Source organism: Sturnira hondurensis, unplaced genomic scaffold, assembly GCF_014824575.4.
Source record: "Sturnira hondurensis isolate 20B ecotype Veracruz unplaced genomic scaffold, ASM1482457v3 Scaffold0015596, whole genome shotgun sequence".
Lineage (NCBI taxonomy): Eukaryota > Metazoa > Chordata > Mammalia > Chiroptera > Phyllostomidae > Sturnira > Sturnira hondurensis.
The window spans coordinates 21,055,478-21,080,373 of NW_028088227.1; the positions used below are offsets into that span (position 1 = coordinate 21,055,478).

Consider the following 24,896-nt stretch of genomic DNA (forward strand, 5'->3'; position numbering starts at 1 on the left):
TAAGAAGCCCTGGTCAGGTAGCTCAGGTGGTTGGAAATTCATCCCAGTATGACAGGCTGCAGGTTCAATCCCTGGTCAGGGCACATACAAGAGTCAACCAATGAATGCATAAATAAGTGGAAGAACAAATCAATGTTTCTCTCTCTCTTGCTCCCTTTCTCTCTCTAAAATCAAAAAGTAAAAATTAAAAACAGATATAGATATGAAAATTTGTCTTTTATCTCCACAGGCGGACTTGACATACACCCAACTCTGAGATCCCTTAGAAGTAACATTGGAGTGGTAGCATCCTCTAAAATTGAAGATCTTCCTTATCAGTAAGTTTAACCATGTATGAAATCTAAAATCTGCCCACTGAATAAATTTATTTTTAAAAGGATATTATCTATTACTTATCAACACTTAAAATGCACATACTTCTCTGATCAAAAAGACCACCTATAGGAATTTCTATTACAGACCCAGCATGCGGGTAGGATTGTACATAAAACTTCACTCAGTGAAACATTATTTTAATAGGAAAGAACTAAAAATCAACCATCAACAGGGACTGAGAAAATAATGGTACACCTATAAACGGGAGACCATATAGAGAAAGAACAGAAACAGAATATGTAACCTCTAAAATAGAAGGAAAAAGGAAAAGGAAATAAGGGAGAGGAAGGAGAAAAAAGAATGCAAAGAAGTAGTAATCACAGTAAAGTGTACATGGATTAAAACTGACTTCTTAAAAGATAGTAATTCCAAGACTAGATTTAAACAGAAAATAAGTTTTATGCTGCTTACAAAAAAAAAAAAGACTTAAAACATAATGACATTAAGAAAAGTTGAAAAGGGATAGAAAAAAACATACCAGGTAAATACTAACAAATGTTTAATATAATAGAACCAGATTAAACAAAAAACAGATTACAGGAACCAGATTAAGTATAGGAAATCACTATTAGGTATACAGAGGATCCTTATTTAATGATAAAAAGCTACGACTTGCCAGCAAATTATAAAAATCCCACACGAGAATACACAGTACTAACAAAAATGCTATCAAAACATAATGAACAAATGATTTAATTACAAGGGGAAATTGCCACAAACCCATACTCATTATAGGAGAATGGATTTAAGCCGGGGAAAGGTTCCTAAATCCTTTTTTAAAGAGAAAATCTAGCCATGGCCTGGGTGGCTCGGTTAGTTGGAGTGTGTGGTCCCGTGAACTGGGCACTGCGGGTTGGACTGCAAGTCAGGGTACACGTCTGGGCTGTGGGTTCCATCTCCAATCAGGGTGCATACAAGCAGCAGCCAATGGATGTTTCTCTCTCACATGACGTTTCTCTCCCTGTCTCTCTCCTTCCCTTCTCCTCTCTCTAAAATCAGTGGGCACGTCCTTATATGAGAATTAAAAAGAGAGAGAGGGGGAGAAAAAACCTAAAACATGACATGAATAGCGGAAAGGAAAAAAATTACCATTGACCCAAACTTGATGTAAAACGTTATCAGAAAAAAATGATTTTAAGGCCCGCCTCTGAGAAGTTGACAAGCTGGTCCTACAATAACAATGCCAGTTTTGAAAAAGGAGAATAAGGACTCACCACACCAGAAATCAACACGTTTTAAAGCTGATAATTAAAACGGTAACACTGGCACAGGGAAGAGAATGGGCCAGGCCAGCCAGGCGTTTACAGGGGTCAGATGTATGATGCTGGGACACCACCACTAAGAGTAGGGAGAAAAGAAACAATACAGAATAACTGACTACCCGAGTGGGGGAGGAGAGGACTCACAATTCAATCCCTCACCTCACTCTGCGTGCCAGATAAAACCAAGTAAATTCAATATAAAAAAGGAAGACTTTGAAATATTTTTAAAAAATAAAATGCCTTATAACCTCAAGTTAGGGAAGGCTTTCTTAAATTTCTTGCGCACATAAAAATCACAAAAGGAGGATAATTTGTCCACATAAAAATTAAAGACAGTAAACAAAGTTAAGAGATAAGCCAGACCAAAGAAAATATTTGCAGTGGCAAAAGTTTCTGAATATATAAAGAGGCCCAATTCATATAAAAGGACCAAAGATCCCATTTTTAAAAAACTGGGCAAAGGCTATAAACTGGTAACTCACAGAAGAAATTTTGTTGGGTAATAAACAAATGAAGAGATGCTCATCGTCACTTCACAGTCAATATTAAACCAATTAAGTTAAATGAGATAGGATCACACACATCCCACCGCCCCAATATTTGAATGTCTGACAATGACAAATGGAGGGAGTGGGGAAACGGGAACTATCACACTACTGATGGAGAGTTAACTATTTGGTGCCTAACATTTAGTAAAGCTGAAAATGCGTTTCTGCTTCTGCACGCTCTAGAGAAACTGTCAAATGATACACAAAAAAACATACACAAGAATATTTTCTGCAGTACTGTTTATAATACTAAAAAGTCATGACCATCCTCAATGATTATCAATGAGAATAAATGAATCATGAGATTAATCATACAGTATATGGTAAACAGAATACTATAGAGCCCCACATGTATCAACCATCTCTGCATGTATACTAACACATACCAACATGCTACATGCGAAAACATAATGCTGAGCAATTAGAGCAAATTGCAAAAGGGTATCCATCATGAACCCAATTATGTTTAGTTTTATAAGAGAATAGTATACAATGTAAATCAGAAGGGTAAAAGATGGGTAAGCATATGCACCAACAGGATAGTGTTTCTTCTTGGAAGGAAATGACATGAAGACTTTCTATGGACAGGTGCATTTTTCTTAAAAGCACAAGGATCAGAAATAAGGGAAAAGGTTCAAACTGGTTGAATCAGGGCGGTGGCTGTTCATCAGTGTCCTTGGTTGCAAACATCAGGATCTGCTCTAGCAAATTTGAGCCAAAAACAAACGGCTCACAAGTCTCAGGCTGAGATCAGGTGGCACAGCTCTGACAAATGTCATTACACCACAGAGCCGCTGCAGGGGAAAAGCTACCGAGCGGGGCCAGCCCCACAGTCTGCACGGAGGAGGCAGGGAACCTCTGCTGCTACCACCTTGAAAGCCACGTGTCGCTGTTCCCAACAATATGGATCCCACGTGCCACTCTCTTTTCATGGTGTCACTTCCAAATGTCACACAGGAGTGTCTAACTGGAGAGACTTAGATACCTGTCTGAGCCCAAGTCCCAAAGAAAGTTAGAAAATTAAGTTTCTGCTACTTAGTGAAATGAAGATCCATACAGTGGGGGAAGTCACCAAAAAGCATGATAAACTTCCAAATAGGTGCTACAGTATTTTCTGTACTTCTTGGTATGTTCAAGGAACAAAATTTCAAAGTATGAATCCACAAGCAACGAAGGGAATCTGTCTTCAGATGAAACCCGTGCACCAAGCCCAGGACCCAAAGTGGTCAGACTGGAATGGGAAAAAATTTTGGCAAAATATTTTTTAAAAGGCTGATAATCAAGACTTGCCCAAGGAATGGGGAAACAGGAACTCTCAGATGCTGTTGTTGGGACTGTCATTTAGAGGCTAGGACCAGGTGGCATCTGTCAATAACTCCAGCACCAAAACCCCTTCCTACAGACGCCCCGACATGTGGGCAGCGCAGAGGGGCACGTGGGAGAGCACGTGAGTGACGTCACCCGGCTCCCAGTTCCGGCTTCGCCACTTGGCCTCCAGCTCCTTCGGTTTCTTGGTTACCACGTGGAAACGGGCTGCTTGTGAGGGTTGAATGAAAAGGTTCTATGGGACACAGCCAGTATGTGAGAAACAGTCAGTCAATACTCAGTTCATCTGTCTATACATAAAACACTTGCCATTTTGCACAAGGATGTTTACTGCACCACTTTAAAATAATGAAAAACTCAAACTAGTTGGTCATATTTATGTCTTTAAAAGAGTACATTTGTATTTGTATGTATAAGTTTACATGTGTAGAAAAGACTACAAGGAGAAAACACACCAAAGGGTGTTACATCTGGGGAGTGTAAAAGGACAGGCTTATTTCTGTGTGAAATTTTTACTGTGAACAACATAAGTTGTTTTATCCTTTAAGGTGGGGGGGAGTACACATCAGTATAAATCTCAGTGAGAGAAGACAGTTAATCTTTATAAGCACACACAAACACTACATAAAAAACTTTTATTTTAATTTATTATACAGGTTTAAATTTTAGGGAGTCACTAGGTAGATGAACTTTCCTCTGTAGGTGTAGTTTGACCTTCAGTCACCTGTAAAAATATGAACAGCTTTACTTTTCTAATAAACACTTAGTTTTATCCTTTACCCACCACTTAAAACCATTCCACAGTCCATCTCTTACAATGACCTTTGTCTTTCTCCTTCAATAGTAATTATTACAGAAAGTTAAGTAGGAAGAAAAGAAAACATACAAGGCCAAGTTTCCAATCTAAACTATCAAGTACAACCATTCCATTCAAAATATAACCTGGGCATATATCTAGGTTTCCCCAGTTTGTTATTTTATTTTTCATCTATAAAATGAATCATTAGTGTAAGGAAACCACCAGCAGTGGTACAACAGATATTTTAAATCCATCTATTTTGTTGGGAAGTAAAATTCTGTTTGGAACATTATGTTTGTATTACACCCACTTGTATTACGGGTGTAATACTCACAGGCATCTGTATGTCCATACAGTAAGTCCTCACTTAACATCATCAATAATAGGTTCTGTGACTTTAAGCCAAAGCACACAGGAAGAAACAGGTAAGTTCCTTCAGTATCTCATCCATGTTATGAAACACGGTTAAATGAGCGGCACAAACTGCTGTACTTTTATTCTATGTCACTCAGATACATCAAAGAAACAGAGCAAACCCGTCTTCCTCATCACCCCAAGACCTGCTCCACCTCCTGCACCCCTCATTTCAGTGAAGGGCTCACCCAGCTGCCACAGTCCTCTCCCCTGCATATTCAAGCACAGCCAATGTCACTGCCACGCCCGAACTTCAGAAAGTCATCATCTTCTATGCCCCTAATAAGAGTACTGTCTTCACTTGCAGCTATCATCCCCACTGACCCAGAATAGCTTTTAAACATGAATAGTGTCACTTTCTTTTTAAAATTCTCCAGTTGCCCCAACCACCTTCAGGAAGGCACTGCAAAGTCTACATTATGGAAGGTGAGCCCTTCATACTGTTTAAAACAAACTTTTTTGGACTCATCACCTACCCTGCATGTGACCATACATTCAGACTCATCTGACGCTCACATGCTCTCCTTTCCTCCATGCCGCTAGGCAAGTACAGCTTCTCCTGAGATAACTCCCAACCTGTCCCCCAGCAAATTACCTGCCTGGCCCCTTTTATCCATCCTTTAAAGGCAGCTCAAGCAGAAGGCATCAATCCCTGGGAGCCTTCCTTAACTAACCCCCAGCTTGGCGGGGCCCCCTCCTCTGCATGCCAGAGCCTCACTGCACACCTAAACTGTGTGCTTGTGTCCAGCTACCCCATTAAAGCAACTTCCTGGAGGTTGGCAGGTTTTGTTCATTTTTGCGTCTGGGTCCGGGCACAAAACACTAAGTCTGTGTTAGTTGCATCAATGGACCGTATGTGTAACCTACTCTCCTTAGAGAAGCAACATGGACAGTGGAAGAAGAAACCTGAGCCACAATTAATGTTTCAAAAACAGCTACTCACTGATTTCTACTAGGTACTCTGAGTCACTGTCTCTGCTATTTTTCTGCATTTTTCCTTGCTTTAAAGTTTTCAGTTTTTATCACTTCTTGAGCTTCCCCTAATTGACACTAATTCTTCTCTAGTGTCTTCTTCTAAAATGATTATTACCAACCAAAGAAAGTTATTCCATTTATTCAAATACACTTTCTTATCATGAAAAAAATTACATAAACGTTACACAAGACTATTATGGCTAAGTAGTACATAAATAATAAATTCCATCTGTAAAATCATTAATACAGACTGGGTGTAAACATCGTCATAAACACAATCAATAAATATTTACTAGGTAACCTCCACCCTGTGTGCCAAGTGTTGGGTTCAAAATTTGGGGTCATGCGTATATAACAAGCCCTATATGGGTTAATGAACTGAATGTAAATATAACTGCAAGAACAAACAGAAAGTAGTGTGTGGTGTGAGGAAGTACATAATCATGCAGAAATGGTATGAACCAGGTATTTGATAGCAACTCCCCCGAGTGTCAGGGAGAGGTGAGACTTGGGCAACGTACTGAAGGATAAGTAGGATGTCAACAGAGAGGAGAACGGGAAACGGACTCCAGACGGAAGAAGGGTCATGAAGAAATAACCAGGCTTGAAAATCAGTTTGATGTGTGCTGAGCAGTGTGCCTGTGAGCCAGATCAGAGTGGAAAATCAGGGGAACTGGGAAGGGCTCATGCGGCCGGGTCACACAGCACAGCTATCAGGTCGCTGCGGCGAAAGAGGAACACCGGACCCACGGAAGGGTGAACAGAGGTAGGTATTCATCTACCCACGGAAGGGTGAACAGGGGTAGCTGTGGTCAAGAAATATAATCATCTCTACTAACCCTGGGCATATATCTAGGTTTCCCCAGTTTGACGGTTAGAGAGGATGAAATCTAAATGCGAATGACAATGTAAACTACAGAAACAGAAGTGTTTAAAGCTGATTTTTCAGGACATTTGTGCGTTTAATACATCAACAGTCAAGGCAAATTTAAAATATACCTAACAAGTCTTAATCTTTAAAAATGTTCATTAAGTACACAAGAAAATTATCACAACACCTAATTAACACGATTACAACCTCAAAAAATATTACTACTATATAGTAATATTCTTGTTGCTCTTCAAGTTCTATGGTATCATTTCCATAAGATTAACAAATAAAATCAAAAGAGAATTACAAACTATAATTTTCTCTTGCCAAAATATTACTGGGATAAACAATCACAAAACTGCTTTTGCTGTTGAGACAACTAAACTAGTTGTCTGTTGAAAGAACAGACAACTGTTGTTTCTTTTCCTTTTCTTTTTTTGTTGTTGTTGCTTAATTTCAATGAATATGTCTTTGTAGAAGAGTACTCATTAGCTGTTGAAAACACTTACCAATTTCTGAGACCTTTCCAATAGCTTATCCCATATTGTAACATGTGCCTTGAAAAGAGATTTAATATGAATTAAATAAATCAATAAAGTTAAAATAAAAGCAGCTAAGTCTTTATACAGGTTTTAAACAAAACAAATACATAAATCAGTTGGGCAATACTTAAATGAGGCAAAATGCTCACAAACGTGAATTAAAGTAGGGAAAAAGGTAGCATATAGAGCAGATGTTTCACCTGGCATTTAAGAAAAAAAAGCATAAGCACTAAATATGCTATTCTTCCTCTTGTGTTCTTTGTAATCACTACCATCACAGAAGGGATTCCTTCCAATGGGAAGCAAAAATCTGCCCGACTTCCCTGCAGACGATGGCTCTTTCCTTGAGTAGCCAGTTCAACACACTACAGGTCATTCTTCAAATGATAATTACAAGGAGAGCTTCATTAAGAGCCAGTTTGACATCTTCACACTGAAACGGCAGACCTGGGAGACTGAGCGCATCAACCAAAAGATCAAGTAAAAACTAACTCAGACAACAGTCAAATCACAGGCGATTTCCTTAATCCTGAACAGTCTGACGCAGCAGAGGATGATGAGAATGTAGTAATGACAACTCCCAAGTGCACAATGACCACATCAATCGGATTAAGTCAGTTAAAAGGGATAATGAGGGATATAGGTAGGCCAGTGACTATTTCACAGTGAATGAGCTGGGCAAATTCACAACGAAAGGCAAAATGACTGAATACGCACACGCAAACCCTGCTGGAGACACGCACAGCACCGGCACGTTCAAAGGGAAAACGTGCCTGACTCGGGCAGAACAAAGACCTGATGCAAAGACCTTACGGCGTGGGTAGGAAGAGGTAGACATGAAGTCAGAGGGGTAGGCAGGGGCCAGACAATGAAAGACTTCATGAGAGAGGATGAGGGTTAGAATCTGTTTACGAGAAACCGTCGGAAAGTTTGGGGCAAAGGAATTAGATGATTTGATCTGTGTGTTGAAAAGGTCATTCTGGCTGCTAAGTAGATAATGTGCTGTGGGGACAAGAACGAAAACAAAGGAGGGCAGTGAAGAGTAGGCGGGGCTTGGATGAGGGAAGCAGCAGATGAGATGCTCCACAGCGGATGGCCTCAGGATACGCTCTGGAGTCCAGAGCTGGAAGGACTTGCTCGTGGAAGAGAGGCCACAGGGAAGCGGGATCAAGGTTACTGCAAGCAGGTAAAGGATGACACCATTTTCTGAAACGGAGAAAGCTAGCGAAGGAGGCAAGGATGCAGAGAAGAATCAACACGTAAAGGCCATGTACGCTGATGAGAGAGATGAAAGAAAAGTTAAATAAACGAAAAGACTGAAGACAACTACGGTAAAGATGTCAATTCTCCCCAATTTGATATGAAGGTTTAACTCAATTCCTGTCAAAATCCCTTTAAGACTTGTTGATGTAGAAAAAATTACCCTAGAATTAAATGGAAAGGGGAAGAACCTAGAATTGTTAAAACAATGTGCATAATGAGTAGCATGGAGAAATCATCCTACCTGATTCCATGACCTATTCATGGCTGCAGTAATCAGGGCTGTGAGACATGACAGACAGACGCATAGGTCAATGGAACAGAAGACAGAACCCAGATATCGATCCACACAAATACGTCCAAGTGATTTTTAATAAAGGTGCCAAAGCAATTCAACAGACAGAGGACAGCCTTTCCGACAAATGGTGCTGGAGCAACTTGGTATCTACTGGCAAGAAAAATGAACCTGCACCTAAATCTCACACTTCATATAAAATTTAACTCAAAATGGACTACAAACTTAAATATAAAACTATAAAACTTTTAGGACAAAAAAAACAGGATACAGGGCTAGGCAAAGAATTTTTTAAATTAACACCCAACGCTTGATTCACAAAGGGAAAACTGATAAAATGGACTTCATCCAAATTAAAAACTTCTGGTCTGCAAAAACCTATTCAAAGGATGGAAGGGCAATCTACAGACAGAGAGAAAATATTTGCAAATTAGCTATCTAACAAAGTACTAAAGTGTAGAATATATTTTTTAAAAACTCTCAAAACTCTGTAATAAAAAAGTAAACAATCCAATTAGAACATGTGCAAAAGACATGATCAGACATATCCATTTCACCAGAAAAGATTTACAAATGGCCATGGCAAATAAGCACATGAAAACATGCTCAACAGAATAAGCCAATAGGGAAATGCAAAGGAAAACTACAATGAGAAATCGCTACAGCTGATCGGAACGGCTCAAACAAAAACAAGTGGCAACACTGAATACCGACAAGGGTCTGAAAAACCGATCACTCCCACTGCTGGCAGGAATGCGAATGGCACAGCCACTCTGGAACGCAGTTGGTAGCTTCTTAAGAAACTCAACACGTGCCTCCTGGGCATTTTTCCCAGAGCAAGGCAAACGTATATCCCAAATATCTGTACACAAATGTTCACAGCATCTTTATTCTTAATGGCCAAAAAAATAGAAACAACTCAAAAGCCCTTAACAGATGAATGGTTAAACAAAAGTGTGGTACATCCATACCAAACACTATTACTCAGAAATAAAAAGGAATAAATTGTTGATACACTGGTATAGTAACTTGGATGAATCTCCAGAGAATTATTCTAAGTAAAAAAAAGCCAATCCCAGAAGAGTACAAGATGCATAATCGAATTCATATGCCATTCTTGAAAAGACAAAATCAAGGAAGTGAAGAACAGAACAGTAATAACTGCCAGGGGCGAGGGGAGAGGAGGGGGTGCAGGGCTGTGGGTGTGAAGGGTGTGCCTATAAAAGGCCAGCACGAGGGACCCTGTGAAGGGGCCACTCTGTGCCTTCACTGCATGCACGTCCCCATGTGAGTTGTGCTGCCGTACTGCAGCCTCGTGAGATGTTACCGTTGGGGAGCCTGGGCGAAGGGGCTTGAGACCCCTCTGCATTAATTCTTGTACCTGCATATGAATCTACAAGTATCTCCAAGTCAAAGGTTTAATCAAAAACAGAAGAGAATTAGAAAGGGTGAGATCACTATGGCGCATGACAGGCCTCGGGCCATGAAGAGACCGTCAAAATTAGGGAGAAGAGCACGCCAAAAGGAAGGCCAAAAGGCATTCCCACAGGTCTTGGCAACGCACCCTCTCCTGTACTAATCTGAAAAGCTAAAAAATTCTATCTCAGTGTGATTTAAGTTTTTCAACTACCGTTTCTTCTATGAATTACCTGGTTACATCCTGGGAATAACTCTTTTTAAATCAGACACCTGAACTCATAAAACATTAGTCATAACTTAATGAAAATTAAAATGTTACGCCCTTCAAATTGGTATAAATAAGACTAAATTCACGCCATACCCAAAGAGAATGGCCTCAGACTTTAACTGTACTTACTCTTAAGTGAACGGGCAAAGAGAGACCCTGAAACCTTCGCACCAGCCTGGAGCGGGGGGCCTGGAGACAGTGAGCCGCCGACACTGCGTACTGGAAACAAACACTGGTCCTTGGAATAAGAGGGCCCTCCGTCACATCGATGAAGTCACCAAATCTGGTTTGATTTTGAAAACCAACAATTAAAACCTGACCATCAAATCATTCACTACACACTGGGGCTAAAGAATCTATTCGTTCTCTTCGCTGCTATACCTCTAATCAAGAACATTCTGTGCAGCTCAGTGCAGTCTCTAACAGCCATGACCTAAAAATCCAAAGTGAGAGGCTAAACCTTTGACAATTAAACTTGAGTGAATCTTTTTCTAAATTAGCATCGATGATATAATTAAGGTTTTTAAGATCAGTGAACAATCATGTCATCCCATGGATCCACTGTCTAAAACTGACAACCTACAATGTTACAACTCACTGCAACAGAGTTCAGAACTCCGTGTGCATGACAGATCGTGTCCAGAAACAGAGCAGTTTCGAGAGGAAACAAGTTCAGTCCAAATCAACCAAACACGAAGCTGAGCAAACAGTTACAGACCACGAAGTCAACTGCGCATGACACACTGTCTCACCTCTCGCATCCTTGCATCAGAAAGCACACTCCAGTCTAACTTCCCTACAGGTACTATCTATCAGCAGTAACTAATCAGTCAGAATGTGTATTTCTGTAAACACATGACTTACTGCATGCACTTCATAATAATGAATATTTTTCTCAACTTCAAGATTATCTCTCAAAAATTACACTTTTAAACAATGGTTTTCTACCCCTAAAATGCAGAAATAAAAGTAACATTAAAATGAGGAACAGAAACCACTACTGTTCCTAAAGGTAATTTAGGCTTCCAATTACTTTTTATGAGAATGACAAACAAACCAACAGAAAATAAGGCAATGAGAGTAACAAAAACAGATACAAGTTTATCTTTTTTAGTTGCATATGTAGTATACATATATGCAGTATACACCTACATATAATAATATAGTAAATATAATAAAGCCACACCTTACTGTAAATTAGCATAGCAGCCAACTTTTTTATTTTCACTTACCTGTGCAGCGTGACTATTCTTTCAGGGTTCTGAGATGCCTTCTCTTCTATGAGGTCTATTTTATACCTAAAAGGCACAGCAAAGAAATAAATTTTAATCCTCAATATACAAAAAGACGTTTAAAGGAACCCTTTCTCTCCCTGTTACAGTCGCAGTTTTGGAAAGGACGGCTTACCTTTGGAGCCTGCCCTTCCCCACCTCCCACTCATGCCCCGCCCTTCCACCTGGCCCTGCCCTTCCACCTGGCCACACCCCAGGACTCCACCAGGTCTCACCAAAGCCACAGGAGCCTCCCAGGGGCCAACCTGACTGACACTCTTCCTCATTTTCTTCCCTCAGCACCACTCACCACTTCCCAAAATGCTTATTATTTCAGCTCTCTGGCCACTCTCGGTTTTCCTGCCTTTCAAGGACTGTGTCCAAGTCCCTCTTTTCACTCTAGGCACCCTCCCTGGGCTAGCTCCTCGGTTTGCACAGCCTGAATTACCACTCACACAAGTACACCTTCCACATCTTTGCTTCTAACCCACTTACCTCTGCTGAGCCCCAAACTGTGTACCCACGACCCTACCAGACATCCACTAGGGTGTTCCACAAGCACTTTGAACTCCCAAATTCTCAAAGTGAACAAAAAGTTACCCCCTCTTTCCCCACCAAACTTGTTCTTATTCCTAGCTTAGGGAAAAAAGAGCTTAGTTCTCATGTCCCCTGGCTTTCTACCTGATACCACCAAACACCCACATGTCCAAGTAAAAAACTTGGGAGGTGTCCTTAATTCCTGCTTCTCCTACCACACCCGCCTCATGCAGTTCATACCAAGTTATGTCAATTCTGCCTAAATGTTTCCCAAACCTACCCCATTTTGTCAGCATAGCTAACAGCACAGACGGAACCGCACAGCCCAGGTTCAAATCCTGACTCCACCACTTACTACCCAGAGCCCTGTCTATTCACACACCAGAGCACCATACAAAATTACGTGAGCACTTGGCGAGGTTGGGAAAGGCCAACTTACAGAACACCGGCTTACTGTCACACCCCACCCCAAGCATTACTGAGGGAGACAGTTCCCTGAATATTTACAACTCCTGACCCACCTCTAAGAGCCAAAGTCAAGGCCTAATCACAAATCCACTGTGAACCTTCCAAAACTCTTCTGTGCCCTGAAATTTACCCCCAAACCATCTCCCCACCACACACACATTCAACTTCGATACTGAAGACGTACAAGCCTCTGCTAGACTTGGACAGCTGAGTATGAGAAAGAAAAACCTTAGTGCACACAGTATGAAAGCCCAGAGCACTGTCCAACATGGTAGCTGCGGAACACTTAAACGTAATGAGTCCTGACTGAAATGTGCCCGCAGTGTAGACACCGTGTTCTGACGACCTAGTACGAGCAGAAGACTGTACAGTATCATTAGCATTTTAATGTGGAAATTATAACATTTAAAATACACTGTTTAAATAAAACTATGGTTAAAATTAACTTCACCCTTTTTTATTTTTTCATGTAGCCTCTAGAAAATTTAAAGATGGCTCACAATGTATTTCTATTGGACGGCAGACCCTAGGATTTTGGCATGGTGACCTGACATGCTCTGATAATCCAAGGAATTTTCTTAAAGACTCAGGGGCGGTTTGGTTCTGTAGTTCTATTTCCACTCTCGTTCAGTTGAAATAGTCTATTCCTACCGGTTTCTAAGTACACTGGTCCCAGGATACGCTACAAGAAAATATGCTTTGAGAAAAAGTTACACAGGTTAATGCATTTGAAAACTATTGTTTTCAGTGTCTACTTTGGGAGACTTCAGAGTGAACACGAGTAAATTTTTTATGCCACCATTCTCCAAATCCAGTCAAACACAGCACATGTTTTTCAGCGTATTAGTTAATGTCATGCGGAAGAACACTCCCGAGGCCAACCATTCTGAAAAACGCCAGTGTGTCAGTTAAGGAGGGTTTCAGGAACTACCCAGAGAACACAGCTACTATAAAATAGATCTGTTATGAGCTCGATTTTTATTTTTAGTTTTTTCCAACTAAATTTGCTTTTACTTAAGACATTTCTCTGAAATTTTATGTTCTACTTTTAAGAATATAAAAATTCTTTTTTTAAGATTTTATTTCTTTATTTTTAGAGAGGGGGAAGGGGGGAGAAAGAGAAGGAGAGAAACATGGATCAGCTGCTTCTCATATGCCCTCAACCCGACTGAGGATCTGGCCCCCAACCCAGGCATGTGCTGGTTGACCCAGAGACCTCTTGGTTTGCAGGACAATGCCCAACCTACTGAGCTACACCAGTCAGGGCAGAATACAGAAATTCTTAAGAACTGAATTTTCTGGTAATGGGAATATATACAATAAAAGTTAAATGTTTAAAAAAGAACTGAATTTGGTTCATTACATGTAACTTTGGGAGATTTAATCTTGCTTTAAAGGGAGCCAACACTTACTTGTTGTGTTGAAATATTTCTAATGCCACTTTCGCATCAACTTCCAGAGTTTCAAATGGAAGATCTTTATAAATTAAAACGTGAGCATCTTTTGTGAAAGAACGTAGGTTCTCCTTAAAAATGAAAAGTATTAATATTTATAACAATTTACTTAAAAGTATTTCAACATAAAGCTGATAAGGCAATTTATAGGCTTAATATTATAAATCTAAAATATAAGCAAAGCAAACTTGTCAGAAAAGAATGTTATTAATTTGCAGTAATTAAATATTTGGGCCACTAACTATAAGGTTGGCAATGCCTCCCAACTCTACAAACTACAAAACTTGCAATTTACTTGTAATTAAAATGTCAGCCTGCATTAATAATAACTAATTGGTAATAATTATTAACCCCACAAAGAAATTTTAGTATTTCATTCAAATTATACAACCTTATATATATTTACTAAAATGACATAACAAGTAGAAATGCTAATAAGATACAAAAATCTATTTACACTGAGTAAAATCACGCTTTTTATCTTTTTAAAGATTTTTTATTTATTTATTTTTAGAGAGAGGGGAAGGGAAGAACGAGAGGGAGAGAAACATCTATGTGTGGTTGCCTCTCTCACGCCCCTTACTGGGGACCTGGCCCACAACTCAGGCATGTGCCCTGACTAGGAATCAAACTGGCAACCCTCTGGTTCACAGGCCTGCGCTTAATCCACTGAGCTACACCAGCCAGGGCTAAAATTAAGCTTTTTAAATGCATGTGGAAAAAAATCATTGTTTATGTGATTCAGAAAGTTTCACTAGGAAATGTAATGTCATCACTGTCCTATTCCAATATTATAAATTTCTACTTAATGAAAATATCATCTTTATACAATTAAAATGATCAATAATACACATTAACAATATTTGGTNTGGCAACTCTCTGGTTCACAGGCCTGCGTTTAATCCACTGAGCTACACCAGCCAGGGCTAAAATTAAGCTTTTTAAATGCATGTGGAAAAAAATCATTGTTTATGTGATTCAGAAAGTTTCACTAGGAAATGTAATGTCATCACTGTCCTATTCCAATATTATAAATTTCTACTTAATGAAAATATCATCTTTATACAATTAAAATGATCAATAATACACATTAACAATATTTGGTTCATAGACCAGCACTCAATCCACTGAGCCACACCAGCCAGGTATGTTAACAATTTTTATAACATTTTAAATAAAAACTATAATTAGGTTTTCATATTATAAATCATTACTAAAACAGAAAAGATCAATCACTGTTAAGCAAATAATTTTTATAATAAAGTTCTTTCCATAAACTTCCTATCTTTAGACTTCTTTTTGCGTGAAACAACTTCTCCATTCCTGGAGGGGTAACTGACTGCACAACAAACCTACACCCGTGGTTTAGCATAGCTGTCTCCCCTCCTTTCTCTAAGCCACCTACCCAGTCCCACGGAGCCGGCTATTATCTAGTCTAGGACATTTCTTTTTTTTTTTAAGTTTGATCTCCAAAAAAAGGAAAAGGAGGGAGCAAGATGCATAGGTAATGAATGAGAGCTGAATCTTGTTCTTACTAGTTTTCACTTAACCCCTCCAATAAACGACCCTTCCTAAATCTGGGGGAGCACTTGGAAAGGAAGGAGCTGTGCTGACACAAACTCGAACGTCACGAAGGCGAGGCTCCCATTCTTCCCCTGCACTTCCTCCTCACCCCTCACTCCACCCCTCCCTTCCTGCCAACCCCTCTTTCCCTCTCAGTACTAAGTGATATGGGTGTGATTATGAAGAAAGTAACCTCCACAGCCGGAGTTTAACCTAGATCTGCTTTACAGTCTTGCTTTTAGGAATAACCATATGTCACTAAATCTAAGATGCATAACTAAGAAAAAAACACTACCAATTATAATCATAAGAAGCCAACTACTGTAAGGAACAGATACTAAAATGTGAAGAAAAGCACACAGTCGAACCGATCATCTGTATGCTACACACCTTCCCTTTTCTGATTGCCAGACCCCCAATCTGCAGGACATTCACTGCTGCTTCATTAAGAGTTAGGCATTGCCTCTTCCCAATCATAACTGAGTCTCTAGGCTTGAGTTCTGAAAGCCATCAGCACCCCCCACCACCACCACAGCACCTGAACTAGGTCGTCCTCGTTGGCCAGGCCTTGTTGCTACCCAAGTCCCAAACAACAAGGAGCATCACACCACCAAGGGAGACCATCCACAAGGAGTCTATTTTTCCACTATTCAGTTTGTTGCTATTGGGGTTAGCTTTGTCAAAATCTGACTCTTTAGTTCCCCACACACACACTCCCCCACCCCCACACTCAATGTGACCCTTGCAAATGGTGGGATCTTACAGTGTGCAACGGGCTAAAGGGTTGAGCAATGGTTTTCAGACTGTACTCTGGGGATCCAAGTTTAAGGCTCCAGGCCCCCACCACAACATCAACCAAGTTAAGCTTCTATATTTTATATTCTGGTCATGGTAAAAACCACTATCTTAAGGAACAGAAGGAACAGTACAAGGCGGAAAGCATTAGGAGAAAAGGTCAAGCAGGACATCATCCTTCCATACAATTGACCATGCTCTTGTGAGTGCCTTCATTCACATCTCTATCTTAGATACACTGAAAAGGCAACAACATAGATAGATGGATAGATAAACAGATTCTTTTAAATATCCTCCACACGCAGCACCATTCAGTAACACCAACATAGGAATTGTTCTACCAAAGAAAATCAGACTCTAGAATTCAGACTCTGAAGAGTCTCCTTACTTTTGTTGGCATCCACTCACCAAGCCTCTGATCCAAAACTACGTCATAGCAGAAGGCTCCAGCGATTACTGTAAATCCAACCAAAATAAAAATCAAAGTCAAATCTGTAAGGCTAGAACGTTACCAATTGGCAACGACTGAGTATTTTAACCACAGAATGAGGGGTAGCGATCTCCCCCAATTCTACGAATCATAAAAATGCTACCGTGTCCCAGGAGCTTCCCTGAGCTCTACCTACTCTCCCCATCCAAAAAACTCACTCACCTACTATTAACACAAAATCACCAGTATTGTCAAAGCGTTCAAGTTTTCCTCAGAAATGTCATCACTATAGAGATATCAAATAGCCACCGGATATAGAAATCCCAAAAGAACAAACTACTTAGTAAGGAGATAAATGACTAAATGGACATAAAATGGTGAGTTTTTTTGGTATCTGCTACATGTGTTCATTTTTGTTGTTTTGTTCTTAAAATCCTTTATGAAGCTTTTCAAATATTTTGGCTGTACATAGTCTACATTTTTTTGTGAGCAGTCATCTGATTTATAAAAAGATGTAACAAATATTAAAATGATAGAAAGTATCATTTTTAAAGCAACATCAAAAAGTGAGTGTATTTAACCATACTCAGCGCATACCAGAGCTAGTGGGTGAGTGGGGCAATAACAACTCATTCTGCAGCCCATTTAATAAACTGGCAATAAGAGAGTTAGTTGAAGGAAAGCAGGGGAACTTCACCCTTTAAGCATTAGAACCAAGGACTCCACAATCACCTGGCACGTGCTCAACGTTGCACCTGCGATTAGAAACGTGTATGATGGGAACCCCAGGGATCGTCCTGATTCTTCCTTTAGGGTCCTGGTCAACCGTGGCCACGACATAACACTTGTGCTGAGTTATTCTTGTACTAAACAGTCACCTGCATAGGTTCCTTTGTGTGAGCGTGGCAATCGTTTAAATCTTGGATCCCTGGCGATCCCTAGAGCCACTCGATACTTCTGCCCCAATTTCTCAATCTCAGCCATTGCACAGTCGGTTACACAAGGTATACACTTGGCATGGAGACAGTCCATCATTGACTGCACTGAGTCCAGTTTAGCCTTGATGGAGAAGGCGATAAAGCTGGTTCCAACCAGGATGTGGCAAGGTGGACCCCGCTGTGTGTTTTATTGGAAGCATAAGCAGGAAGAGTATTGGGGGACTTCTCTTTCCTTGAGTGCACTAAGATCCTTCTTTTCTTTCTTCTTAGGTTTTAATATATCCTTTTCTTTAAGCCTCTGATCTCTCAGACTGAGCATTCTCTCCATGGACACATGTGTCCTTGGGGTTTTTTTGCTTCCCCGTGATCATGCCACACTCTTGTTTCTTCATATTCTACATTTTTTAAATACAAATGTGATCCTACTACACTGTTGTAAAATCCTAGTTTTAGCAAAATTACCAAAAGTATGAACTCTTTCATTTCCTCAAAGTGACGTCCCTCTCCAGAGTTGTGGCCACTTCTGGTGAATAATACAACCTAAGTACAGCTCTGTCCAGACGTCTATTTATACTGCTATTTCCTCATCCCCCACCTACTCGATTTGGAAATAAATGCTTAAAGTGGTGAGAATAAACAGTGAGACAATGTAATTACATGATACCCACATTCTCCTCTAATTCTATGACATTAATTATTGACATCCATAATTAAATAAGATGGATTTTGGTACCCACAATAAATGGAATGTATGTATGATGGTAATTTATACTAGATTAAATTAGAAACAAACTCTATACAACATCAAAAATAGGTATCAAAATATTCAAAGATTATGGAAAGTCCATTTATATATATGTGTGTGTGTGTACATTACCTGGAACTTCTGGAGCTCTGACCAAACTGACCACATAGTCATCTTTGAACGCCCTCTCTATCACACAGCCCATCATCATGGCACAAGAACGCCAGTAAGCCTAGGAGAAGAAACAGACACAAACATACACACTAAGATTCACTGAAGCCTATTCAACATTAAAGCTGAGGCTAACTTTGACTTAGGAAAGCTTTCGCAGTTGTCTGTCCATCCTCAGCACGCACCGAGTGACCATCGGGCCGTGACATTGCCTGGACCGAATGAAACACCACCATCATGGTGTTGGCAATGCTTCCGTGCAAGGTATCAGACACCATAATGTTTGTCAACCAACAGTTTTATTGTCTGGCAATAACTTTATTTTTAACCCAGGATAAAGTTAACTTGTTAATAAACATGTGCTGTAGTAAAATAAATACATTAATATACACCTGTCTGTACACATACAAATATGGAAGGAAAACTCAACTTTCAAGAACTATTTATGACTCCTATCCTATACCTAACAGCATATACGTGCCTCCAATTAAACATATTTAGAGCAAAGCAACCTCCCCATCTACCAGACTCTCATTTTATTGGCACACTTTGATCCACAGATGTGCCTGATACGGGTACCCACGCAATGACTCTCTCAGAGTCACCAAGAAACACGAGTCCTGCGCGTACGTGTCCGCCTACGTCCCGCCCTAGCACTACGGTAACCGGGTGTTTATCAGCTCTCCTCCACGTGTGAGGACAAGAGTGGGCTCACTTGGTTGTGTGTGGCACGCTGCTCCAGAACACACTACACAACCACATTACTTACATGCACTAAAAATAAGTTTAAACGCAGGCCTTATAAGCAAGTAGCAAAACGTACTTCTTCATCTATCCTACACAAGTGCTTGAAATGTCTGTGGAACTCCAGAGATAGACGCCTGTATTCAAATCCAGGCCCCGCCACTTCCTAAACTGGTAACCTTGGTCAAGGAGTAAATCTCTCTTTGCTTCAGTTTACTTGTCTGGAAAATGGAGATAACAGCACCTATTTTATTTTTACTATGCTTAAATGAGTTAACACCTATGCATCACCTATAACAGTGTCTGAGACCTAATAAATATTCAATGGTGGCTATTAGTACTATTGGGTTGGCCAAAAAGTTTGTTTTACTTTTTTCCATATGATGGCTCTAGTAGAGCTTAGTTATCTTCAATTTCATTTGATACAGTTTTGTTAGATTCTATTGTGACAGCTGTCATATCAGTGTTCGTTTAAAAAAACTTATCAAAATGGGTGAATTTTCGTGCAGCCATTTTAATATTGAAGATGGAAGAAGTTAAGCAATATTTTTGGCATATTATACCTCCTATTTCAAGAAAGGCAAAAACGCAACTGGAATGCAAAAAAAACATTTGTGCATTGTATGGAGAAGGTACTGACTGATGTAACATGTCAAAAGTGGTTTGTGAAGTTTCATGCTGGAGAGTTCTCACTGGGCAACGCTCCACAGTGGGCGATGCTCCACAGTCAAATAGACAAGTTAAAGTTGAGACTGATCAAATCGAGACATTAACTGAGAACAACCAACATTACACCACATGGCAAATAGCCAACATACTCAAAATATCCAAATCAATAAGCTACTGGTAAAAATGAAAAATCTGACATTTATTTTATGGAAAAAAACTATACAGACTTTTTGGTCAACCCAATATCTTGTCTATCATTTTCTTATTTAAGTATTTCATTTCAACAAATATTATTAAGTACCTACTATATGTCAGTTAAGGACAGGGTCCCCTAAGGAACACAATCCCTGTCTTCACAGAGTCAAATTAAAATTAAATATTAAAAATTAAATTTAAATTCAATATTGTATCTAGAAGTTAAACAAAATACTGTATCTAAAGACATCAGCCAAGTGTTTTGAGGCCCTGGAGAAAAGAGTGATTAATTTGGACATGAGGACACTAAGAAGGCTCTACAGAGCAGAGGGCATTTTAATCGAACTGTAAAAGACAAACAGGATTTTCATCAGGAAGAAAGAAAATACGCAGAACTGAAGGAAGAGCAGCAGCGCGAGCAAGGAGGGTAAGACAGGATAAACCGTTTGTGACCAGGCCTTCCAACGTGGCGGGAAGAAGGTGGGAGTGGGAAGGTGCAGCGGGAAGAGAGGCTCAAGTGCAGGCCGAGGGGAGATCACACACGCCCTGGAAAGGTACACGAACAGTTACCATGCAGGCGAGTTCCTCAGGGGTAAATGACGTGACTAAGGGTTATGTCACTTAATAAAACTCTTACAGGACTATTAAGGAAGACTTTAGTATTTATTTGAAAAGGGGGATGGGGGTGCAGAGAGAGTTTTAAAAGTTGAATAATCCAGAAAAGATGGTCCGAGGCTGAATTCCCTCAGTAGCTGTGGGAATGAAATCACTAATATAGAGGGTGATCAGTAAGTGTCAGTTGAACAAGGATATAAATGTACAAGGCATGCCATTTCGTTTTCTGAAACCAAAATACAGAGAAATGGATGCTAGTAGTTATTATCTGAACAATGAAAATGCCTAATCTAACAAGTAAAACACAATCTAGTATAGTACATTTCACCTAGGCTATTTGTATATTTGCACATTTCATACTCCAGAGAAAACAGATTTTAATACAAAGGAGAAGGAAAAAACTGGGAGTGGGGGGCGGGGAGGGAAAATACGGAGACAGAAGTACCTTATTAACTTCCCCTGGATCACGATCTTTGAAAGTAAGAAACTGAATTTCACAGGACTTGGTCAAAGGCTTGTACATGCCCCATGGCTGTCCGTCCACAAGAGCCAGGATGGACTTCCTGCAGTACCACTCACTTAAATCTAGGGGTTTAAAACAGATGGAAGGTCAAAATCTAAACAAACTCAAAGCAAATAGCTACACGTTTAAGTGCTACACTTTTAAATAAAACAACAAAAAGGCAAGAGGCCGCAAGTGGTCTTTTTTTTTTGAGACAAAAGTATTACATATACCTCTGTAACCAATGAAAAATTAATACCCAACACCTCCAATATAGTGTTGATTATTACCAAAATTAACCAAAGCATTTACAAAGCTCACTAAGGCTAAATCTAATTTGAAATTCATTTGGCGAACATTAATTAATAAGACAACTTTCCAAGACTTACTTTTAAATATTCATAGAATAGCAACATGGACATATTCAGATATATGCATACACAACGTAGAAGGAAAATATATATAGCTACACTTCCACAGTAAGTCTGTTCTAGATGGGTTGGGGTCTTGCTCCCAAACTACTTCTTACTTCCCTAATTAGATGGTTTTCAGGTACACAGCTACTCAAAGAAGTGGTCAAACTACAGGGTCTAAATTATCAGCTGCTACATCAGTTCCCTAAAGGTAAGTATCATGTCTACTCTTGCTCACTCATCAGTACATCCAGAGACTACCACCAGGCCAGAAATATACAAGCTGTTCAACATAAGTCTAGTAAATGGCTGAAGGTGTACATGACAAGCAAGTCTGGGTGGAGGTCACGCTGAGTGTGGTTCAGAACTTCACACATCTCTCTACGACACAGAGTTCATGTGACATGAATAAAGCTCCTGGAGGGCCTGAGCTTCTCTTATCGTCCTCTTCAATTTAACACCTATCATACAGCAGAGGGTCAATACTGCTCAAAATACCATAAAACACTTACCATACAAAACACTTACCATAAATACTAATTCAAATGCCAAAGTAAATAAACATTGAGAGTGTGTACTTTTACAGGCTAACTTAAGCTGATAACTGAAGTTGTCACTTAAATGGAATCTTCATTGAGTTTTTCCAAAAGTGTGAACAATGCAGTTAATCATATACATGTGTGAGAAGGTAGGTATATATCTATTTGCAGGGGGAGGCTTCCTAAATTTAAGTATTATCGTTTCTACCAAGCTACTCTACAAGCACTTTGATCAAGAATATAAAGGCCTTGTTCCCTTCATTTCCACACCAAAGCACACATGGTGCACAGTTTCTCCCTTAAGATATAAACACAACAGACATTTTTATACCAGTCGCACACACCCCATGCATATTCCCACTCACTCGCTTACTGCACATGCATTTAATACAAACAACACAGCACACCAAGAGAAAAGTGGTAAGCGCATGAAAAATTTAAGCTACATTATGAAGACTAGCAACGAAAAGAAGGCCAAACTAGCTGGCCATCTGAAGCCAAGGCAGTAACTTTACCCAGAATCCCTTAACGAGACCCTCACGGTGACTGTTCCCATTACACCAGTGTACTGTCTACAGGGACAAGCTGGTAGTAGCCCTGCTTTCAGGTCTGCCGCCTTCTTCCCAAAACAATTATAACACCCTATATTTAGCCATATTCAAACCAATACCAGCACAACCTGCATTACAGTACCTACCCTGCAAGGACCATTGTACCCTCGAGTGCTAAAGCGGCAGTGGACAGACAGTAAGATGCCAGACAGAGGAGACCTTCTGGGACAAGCAGAGAGCAGTTACATCGCCTTGTCTCCTCTGCACACACCCTTCCACCACAGCTTAGGTAAAAACAGTCAAAACGACATCCGGATTCGGGTTACTTACGCATGGCACAACTATAAGGGGTTGAAATGTTTTTATTCATCACAAACACAGTGCCAGGGTCAGTTTTCCCAACGTGTTTAACTTCGATCTTCTCGGTCCGGGGAGTTAGTGATAACTGCCTGTTTTTCTCTTCATTAAAGAGATTGTTCTGCATTTCTACCAGTTGGCTCGGTGACAGCTCAGAAGCTGCTGCTGTTGCTATAAATCCTGTGTAGAGATGACAATAAATATGAACGCTAAAGAAATGAACGACATGGTGCCAACCCCATGCTGTCCTACTCTCTCTCGCATCACAAGTAAAGGAAGCGACAGAATTGGAAAGCCGCTCGTCAAAATGCGTTCAGTAGTAAAGGTGAACTTTCTAACATGAATCATTAAAATGCCAACTAGCCAAGATCCAAGCCTTTAATTCAACTTCGCACTTTCACCAAAAGAACTCTATTTCCCACTGATTTCCTCTGTCGTATTCCTGTCTGTGATTTACAATAAGGGGCAAAAAGTAACCAGGAAGTGGGGTCAAACCTAGAGCAGCCATTGAGGAGGTGAGTAAAGTCGCCGCTTTTATACGAGGTTGCGGACAACAAAACTCCAGGAGATCGGAGGTCTTACGCCAAAATTACCAATATCTAGGGGGGAGAAATGCTGAGTCTATTTAAACCCAAATAACAGGATTTGGTAAGGCAAGTACGAGTATTACAACGAGAAAATAAAGATATATTGTATCGAGTCATGGGCTCCCTCCCAGAGGTGCCCCAAGCTCTTCCAGTGACCCGGCCCCCTACCTCCCAGACCCGCTAACGTCCTGGCATCCGTACGCCACTGGCCCGGAGGGGGCAGCGGCTGCAACCGAGACCTAAAGAGCCTTCCCCGCCTGAGCCCCGTGGAACCTCCCAGGACCCGCCCCGGACCCACTCCGGGCAGACACCCTCCTCTGAACCTCACTGCCCGTCCCCTTGGCCGCCGGAACTCACGCCAGCCAGCCCCGCCACCGGGGGCGGCCCGCCGGAGCCGCAGGGCCCAGACACCCGTGGCCATCGTCTCGGTCCGGGCCGTAGGTACCGCCGTGCACAACCTGGTCCTCCTCTGTCCTCCGCCCCCCGGAAACTCTGAGCGTGCGCCGCGGATTCCGTGGGACAGTTCCGTTCCGGACCGGCGCTGGGGCTGTGCGCCGCCTGCAGGAGGCGAGTTCGCGGCTCGCCTACGAGCAATCGCCGGAAGTCTGGCACCTAAAGCTGGGCCGCTGAGTGGAACCTAGAGATGCTGAGCGCTGGGGAGGCCGGTCCTCTGCCCCTCAGGTTCCGCAGGAAACCAGCGTTTCTTTTGGAGCAGCTGCGCCAGACACGCGTCATCACCCTCCGTCGTCCGCGGGTTCGAGCCCGGCCGACTGAGCGAAGCCCTTGCTTATCGTAAAGAATACATGTGGGGAGAAACATTGGGAAAGGATAGCTTCCGTTTACTCTTGCTTTCAAGGTCAGCCCGGCTCTCCACGCCGATGACATATTCTAGCTGGTGGTTTAAGTCTCGGTTTTTCAAGGGTGAGTTTTTAGGTCGGCTGCAGCGGGTCTGCGTCCGGGTACTCCCATTTATTTAGCCATATTGTCTCTTGTTCTCT

General features: G+C 40.9%; 1 protein-coding gene and 1 pseudogene across 2 annotated transcripts; both read right to left on the minus strand.

Moving 5' to 3' along the window:
• Nucleotides 1-4,132: 4,132 nt before the first annotated feature.
• On the minus strand, nt 4,133-24,395 carry MRPL39 (mitochondrial ribosomal protein L39). Of its 2 annotated transcripts, XM_037065120.1 has the most exons (11): nt 24,256-24,395; nt 23,285-23,491; nt 21,395-21,534; nt 18,688-18,787; nt 16,831-16,898; nt 14,043-14,155; nt 11,587-11,652; nt 10,484-10,637; nt 7,074-7,127; nt 6,539; nt 5,415-6,338 (listed from the first exon to the last, which is right to left on the minus strand). In XM_037065120.1, the coding sequence occupies exons 1-11, from the start codon at nt 24,317-24,319 to the stop codon at nt 6,070-6,072; spliced, it is 1,236 nt and encodes a 411-aa protein (XP_036921015.1). In that variant the 5' UTR covers nt 24,320-24,395; the 3' UTR covers nt 5,415-6,069. The 2 variants fall into 2 exon arrangements, with proteins under 2 accessions (XP_036921014.1, XP_036921015.1); XM_037065119.1 differs by lacking the exons at nt 5,415-6,338; nt 6,539 and adding an exon at nt 4,133-4,235 and having other exon boundaries at nt 7,080-7,127; nt 24,256-24,390.
• On the minus strand, nt 17,544-18,153 carry LOC119000217 (rRNA-processing protein FCF1 homolog; annotated as a pseudogene).
• Nucleotides 24,396-24,896: the final 501 nt, after the last annotated feature.

What these genes read in the sequence shown, in the direction of transcription:
- MRPL39 (XM_037065120.1), bottom strand. Translation starts at nt 24,319, where the DNA reads ATGGCCACGGGTGTCTGGGCCCTGCGGCTCCGGCGGGCCGCCCCCGGT. An exon ending in CGGTGGCGGGGCTGGCTGGC is followed by an intron (nt 23,492 to 24,255) that starts GTGAGTTCCGGC and finishes ATCTCTACACAG; the next exon opens with GATTTATAGCAACAGCAGCA. An exon ending in GAAATATTTCAACACAACAA is followed by an intron (nt 11,653 to 14,042) that starts GTAAGTGTTGGC and finishes TGTGCCTTTTAG; the next exon opens with GTATAAAATAGACCTCATAG.